The sequence below is a fragment of the Nanorana parkeri genome, unplaced genomic scaffold (assembly GCF_000935625.1).
Source record: "Nanorana parkeri isolate BGI_ZX_2015 unplaced genomic scaffold, ASM93562v1 scaffold38, whole genome shotgun sequence".
Classification (NCBI taxonomy): Eukaryota; Metazoa; Chordata; class Amphibia; order Anura; family Dicroglossidae; genus Nanorana; species Nanorana parkeri.
Genome location: NW_017306306.1, coordinates 32,628 through 39,557, shown reverse-complemented (window position 1 = coordinate 39,557; position 6,930 = coordinate 32,628). Strand labels below are relative to the sequence as shown.

At 48.2% G+C, this 6,930-nt stretch overlaps 1 protein-coding gene across 1 annotated transcript in view; it reads right to left on the bottom strand.

Moving 5' to 3' along the window:
- KDM7A (lysine demethylase 7A) overlaps positions 1 to 6,347 on the bottom strand; it is a 76,809-nt gene extending 70,462 nt beyond the window's left edge. The window contains exon 1 of the mRNA XM_018570245.1: positions 6,195 to 6,347. Within this exon, the coding sequence (XP_018425747.1) occupies positions 6,195 to 6,295 (101 nt within the window). The 5' untranslated portion in view covers positions 6,296 to 6,347. The remainder of the gene's footprint in view (positions 1 to 6,194) is intronic.
- Positions 6,348 to 6,930: the final 583 nt, after the last annotated feature.

Sequence of the window (6,930 nt, the reverse complement as noted above, 5' to 3'; positions counted from 1 at the left end):
TTTTTGTATTGGTGCCGCGGTTAGTAAAGAAGGGGAAAAAAAAAAAAAACAGCATAGGAATGAATAGCTAGATTGCTAATTGGCTATTTCACTTTGCAATAGCCAATAGCAGACTAGCTATTGCACCCGCCCACTGCTGCCGTCAATCAGCAGAGGGCAACCTGAAGTTCTCCATCAGGTCCTCTTCTAGTGATTGACAGCAGCAGAGGGCAGGTGCAATAGCCAGCATGCTATTGGATATTGCAAATTGAAATAGCCAATAGCAATCTAGCTATTCATTCCTATGCTGGTTTTGTTTTTGTTTTTAATACTGACAGCAGCAGCTGGCAGAATACAAAAAAACCCAGTAGATAGCAAAGAAGCGATTGCTTCTAGTGCTATCTGCCATCATTTCAGGGGGTGCTCTCTCCGTGGGGGTTGGGCAGAGGGCACCTCCCGGAAATTGTTTTTTTCAGGCTGGGATCCGTGCATGTACGCGATATCCTACTTTGTACATCTCTGATACACGTGCACATTTCTCCATGTTTTCTCCCTTTCAGCACGCTGCAAGTACAGATGAATAACTGTTGGTTGGCCACCTTCCTGCTGGGCATCGGGATCAATCTTTGCTCTGGTGCCACTGCTATCCAACACTTGCTGGTGTGTCAGATGGTGTATCTTCTGCTGGGGGCACTTAAAGTCCCCTCTAAATCCCTGACATCAAGACAGGAAGTGAGAAAAAAAAAAAAAGAAACCACTCCATTGGAAATATACACAGCAAGAAAAACTTGACAGGGGCCCTAATTCTTGATCACTTTCTAAAAGAGTTTTGGTTGGAGTCGGGCTTTGTTAGCAGATTATTCTGCTTATATTTTGCCTTCCCTGGCTCTTCCCTTTCCCCTTCATCAACATGATAAAAAGCTTTTAAAATAAAACCTGTTTTTAGTCCCAATGAGGTCATCACAGGCACTCTTGCTTCTCTATACAATGCAGTTAGATGATGGCTGGTGGGAGGAGCCATATACATAGCTTCCTGGAAATATCACAGAATCCAGCATCAGTAGACCTCCCAAGAGCCCTGACAAGCAGTGGGCTGGCCCTTGGGAGGAGTTATGCAAATATAAAAACATCTTGATGGGTGGATGTCAGTCTGAAGGACTGCACTTCCTTTTAAAATGCTGTGGTGTGAACGAGCCCTTACTCTCATTAGGCATGAAAGCCAATCTGCACCTCAAGTGCATCACCAATCCACGGTAATCAGATCATTGTTTTCGGCTTTGAAACAATTGATCGGTTAGGGAGAGGATTTTGGCTGAAAGCAGCAAACGGTGAATTAGGAAGAAATAGAGTTGGAGTCTCAGCAGGTGGCACATTATGCGGCTTCCAGATGTAATTTTGCAAGAACGCTAAATATTTACACAGCAATTGATTCCGAGTGCCGTTTGCACAGGCGATCAATACACACACACACACAAACACACACCTCTGATTAGCAGTCTAAATGGTTATTTGATTGCACATCAATGTAATACTGGCTACATGGTTGGGGGAGGGGAACATTCACAAGAGCCGCGACAGCGCGGCGGCTGAGTGTACAGCACTGGAGTTCTGGGTCTACGTTTTTAAAGACATTCTCTGCACATAGTCTGTAGGATGGGGTAGCCTAACTACGGGCCAACAGCTGTGGTGAAACTGCAAATCCCATCATGCATCTGCCTCTGGGAGTCATGCCAGTCCCTGTCTTGCAATGCCTCATGGGATTTCTAGTTCCAAAACAGCTGGAGGGCTGGAGTTTGCAGTAGAATTTTGCTACCCCCTGCCGTAGGATTTCCCCAATATACTGGCAAGTTAAATTCTAACTCTGGGCCATTCTTAAAGGGTGTAAAATCACCCCTCCCCTCCTTGCTGGCCTCTGACTGGTCATGTCACCGCCCCTCTTGCCAATGCAGGGCCATATAAAACACATTACAGGACACAATAGTGACATATGGGGAGGCGGTCGACAGGCAGAATCAGTGAGCACTGCCCAGGACACAGAAGACTGACACTCCAGAAAGTGTCAGCTTCCTAGCAGGCTTCGGGAGGCCATTATGACTGTCGGCACCATACGTGCAGCGACTTTGGTCCTTCCCTTTTTTTGCTCTTTAACACCCTCCCCATGTGATTAGGGCTGCAACAACTAATGGATAATAATCGATTGAGAGATTTAATGCAACCAATCGATTAGTTGGAAAAAACAATCGTGCAACTAATCGATTCTGAAAATAATCGTTAGCTGCAGCCCTATATGTGATAAGAAGCACATTCAACCTCCAAACACAATCATTATCGGAGGTCAAAGACATGTCACAACTAAATCTGCTTGAAATCAGAAGCGTCGCTTGCAGGGCCCCAACTACAGATCACGGGAGCCCCATAGCAAAAAATGATGGACCCCCCTTGATGACCCCTCTCTGAGCCGTCAGTAACGATGCCAAGAACCCAAAGACTCCTCTTGTGCATCTAAAGTTCACTTTGGAGAGATTTTCTCCCATTTCCTGTAGAGTCTCTACAGAAATTTCCATTTCCTGTAGAGTCTCAAGAAGAGCAAGTGAATGGAAATCTCCAACATGTACATACAGTGAAAAATAAAAATGCTTCTCACCTTGGTCAGGAAGGCCGGCTACCTAGCTTCACCGCCAATCAGGAAGCCGGGCGGCCTGTCAATACCCGCCTCCTGGCTTCCTGATTGGCTAGGAAGCCGGCGTTCTATCGAAAGCTCCAACTCATCGAGATCTCCAACTACCTCACTTCTGGTGCTCAGAAAGACTGGAGCTCTGTACAGTTGCAGTGCGCACATAGCTTTTTCAGAATACTCGTCGAGTTTGCCAGCTGCTGAATATTGTTAAAATGCAGCTGTACAGAGCTCCGTCAGTCGTTGTGTTTTGCAGTCCAACGCCGTCTGGTCTGAACAGTCAGGAAGCCGGTTTATTATGTGCCAGCCGGCTCCTTGACTGGTTAGGAAGCCAGGCTGCTTAGTAACACGTGAAGCCGGCTTTCTAGCCAATCAGGAAGCCGGAAGGTGGGTCATAACAGCTCCATGCTCCCTCGGTACTGCCGGTCAGAGGGAGATTTCCCTCTGACTGCAAGTTCCTGTATCTGAGCATTTGGGCGAGTACTACTTGGTATTGTCACCGATACTAGTGTAGCTTGCTCTCCTCTCTGACACGCTGTCACAGGAGGCTGAGCGAGCGGTGTAGGGAGGGAAAGCCCAGCCTCCTGTGACAGCGATGTGTCCGGACTGTGATAGGAGGAGACGCCGGCCGCTCACTGCGCTCTCCTCACACAGCGCTCGGCCTTCTATCACAGTTTCTCTCCTCCCGGCTGGGACACAGAGCAGCGCCCAGCGGGGAGGAAAGAAATCAGGGATGCGCCGATGTATCAGTGTTATGCCTAAAGTGCCATTTTATAAAAAATAAATACAGATGTATAGATAAAAAAGGGAAGAAAAACCAACAGTACACTTTTTGAATGTACTAGCAGATCCAGCCAAACAACCCAAAACAAACAAACAAAAGCAAAACTGAATTATAAAATACAGATGTACAGATAACATTAGCAAACAAAAAGGGCAGGAAATCAACAGTAAAGTTATTTTTATAGTAACAGATCCAGCCAAACACAAAAACAAAACAAAAGCCCACATAAAAATGATAAAGGGCTTGTTCACACCAGATCTTCTGGCTCAAATCTGCAGTGCGTTTTTGACGCTTTCAGGTGCAGTCCAGTGCTTTGATGAGTTTGCATGCGTTTTAGACCAGAAAAAAAAATTGTGCATGCAGCATTTTTTCCCCCTGCACTAGTGTGAACTAAGCCCAGAAATACTATAGGAATACATCAAGATGCATTTCAGGTGCGTACAAAAAAAAACTTTCTGGTCCGACATGGTGTGAACATGCCCAATATGCAGAAATAGAGATACAAATTTGCACAGGGGAGGGAAACAAATAGTAAAGTTATTAATAGTAACAGATCAAGCCAAACAACACAAACAAAACAAAAACAAAAAATGATAAAATGCAGAAACAGGAGATACAAAAGTGCAATGAAAAGGAGAGGGAAGTCATCAGCCAAGTTTGTTTTACACTATCAGGAGGTATCAGGAGGCAGGAAGAAGTAGCAGGACACAGATTGAGGTCACCGAACAAGAAAACAAAAAAGTGCTTTCCAAATCCAGAGCAGAGAACAGAAGTTGTCATCTGGGGGTGCCGTTGCGGCGTGTGTCCGCGGGGGGCGGCAGAGAGCGCAGCGTGCTGTTCAATGGGAGGATTTAAATGTCCTCAAAGCCATGCTGTCAATCAACAGCTCCCCTTACAATCACAACCTCCTCCTCCCCCGGCGTCTGAGCAAATACCCCGGCCTGATGCCTGCAAACAAAGCTGGAAACCAGAGCAGAGCAACAAACAACCGACACAAAAACACAGCCCCGGCCGCCGCCGCCGCCACAAGCGAGCGGAGTGTGCGAGAACAGATCGTATGCGGACAGCAGGGGAGCCCGCACGGGGGCTGAGAGCGAATCGACAACTACTTCCTTTGTTTAAATGTCCACAAACAGCCTCCGCCGTCCCCGCACACTTCCCACACACACATGGAACTTCCAGAGAGCCACAAGTGCGGACACTTGCCTGGCGATCATAATACACATATATAAAGCCAAGCCGGAATGGGCTGATTGCGGCAAGTTAGCTTACAGGCCGTTGTCAGCTGCAAACAAAAGGAAACGGTGAGGTGCTCGTATGAGGAGTGCGGTGTGTGATCCATTGTCCTGAGGGTACAGAGAACATGACCGGGCGGCAGACACTGCGATGTACCCGGTGAACAATGAGCACTGACAGATCCCGGCGAGGTCACACAGCACACGGTGATCAGGAACGAACAACAACAAAAGTCCCATGGCAGATTCTATTATGATGGGGGGGGGGGCAAAACTTTTGGTGGAGTTTTAAACTCAGAAGAGAGCCCACCTCTCCATTAAAATAACTGGTCTACCTTTAAATAGGTCACTCACTCATGTGGGCAGGGGAGGGACACCTGACAATTATTTTGGCTTGGGGTCAATGATGACATGACTACTTGGTAATACTTTTCTGAAGGCGCATGAATGGTGGGACCAGTAACACATGACTTGGGGTATAGTTGGCGCCACTCCACTCTAAGAGGGGGGGGGGCATAGTTGGTGCCACTCCTTGGTGTGATAGATATGGTAAACAGGGATCAAACCCAGTTTTTGGGGGCTATGACCCAGTTAGGTCAATAGTTTTAGGTGCCCCAGGCAGGGAGGTCAATTATCTTGGAAGGGTTGATTAGACCCTGACAAGACCATAGGTTGCAAATTAACACAGGTGGGTCAAACGTTTTGGCCAAGAGCGGTGGGTGGGGGTCAGTTAAATTTGGGGGAGACAAATATAACCTCAGTATGAGAGCATTTTTGGGGTAGGTTGGGACCATGTAGGTCAACATTTGGGGGGCTATGACCCAGGTTGGACAATGCATTGGGGTGCTGCTGTCCAAAAGCTAATTTAGGGGGGCGGGGGGTTGGCACAGCTATGACCCCCAACATGACCATACTTTTGGGGTAAGCCAATGCTTGAGAGCTATGAACTACCTGGGCACCATGGTAAGTGATGACAATTACTTGGGAAAGGGGCAGCACTTTTGGGGGTCACCAATACAAACACATCAGTGATTTCAGGGGTCCAGTAGGATTCCAGCATGGCAGCACAGTTGAGGGGGGACAAGTTGTCACCCATCCTGTCACTTTTCAGGGGTGGCAGTTGCATTTACTTTTGGGGGGGCATGTCACCCCAGAATGTATTGAACACGTTACTCTCACCAGGTCACTCCCCTTCTGCTCGCCACTTAACACTCCAAGTGTCAGTGACAGTGATCACGTAGCTACTTTGGGGGAGGGGGTGACATCTGTGCACCCCAGCATTTTAGGAGACCCGAGTGAGTTACAAAGCTTCACCCAGCAGCCAGATCCTGGGGACCGATGTCTTTATGGGTGCAGCAAGTGAAGAAGGACAGTCCCTTTAAGAGTGTCTGGGGCCCTGACTTCACTCCATTGCCCCAGACCACCTTATTGTTATGATCCTCCCTGTCCCAGCCGTCTCCAAGGAGCCCAGATGCCCTCTTCCCCCCTCCAGGACCCATCAGCCGACCCAGCCCCCGCTTACCTGCTGTGGAACCAGTCCTTGCAGATGTCGCACTCGATCATGAACCGGCTCACATCGTACGGCTGCCGGCAGACACAGTAGACGGGAGCCGCTCCGGCCATCTTTAAAATCCACTCTCCAGCCCAGACATCACACACACAGCACGGCGCGGGGGAGGGAGGCACTGCGCATGCGCCGGTTCCCTGCTCACTTTCCCCGCCCATCCCGTGTCCCCTGCACTTGTACACACACACTCTGCCCTAGCTCCTGCATCCCGATTGGACGTGGGCTCGTCCCGTGGGCGTGGCCGGCCCGTGAGCCTCGCAGCGATAGCCGAGATGGGCGATCGCCTCGCAGTGTTATTATTTTTTTTTTTTCCCGAAAGAGGGAGCCGAAGATCTCCGGAAATAGCCGAGGCCCTTGACATCTTCACTTAAAGGGTACGCAGCAGTAATTATGAATGAACGTGTAGTTTAACTAATCAGATCTCTCTGCAGACAGCGCAGGGAGAGAAGAGGAAGTGAGCCTCTGTCATCAGTTATGTCTCACAAATCCTAGCTTGTCAGTGGCTTGAAGAGTACCTGTCTAGGAGCAAAAAAATAAATAAATAACAATCTGTATGCCCCTCTTTATATTAGTGCATGGACATCAAAAGTATAATACCACTTTAAACGTTGCATCCAACCTCTAAATTAATGCATTTATTTTGGAAAGCAAAAGAGTGGAGAATAAATCACTTGTGGGTTTACCAAATCAA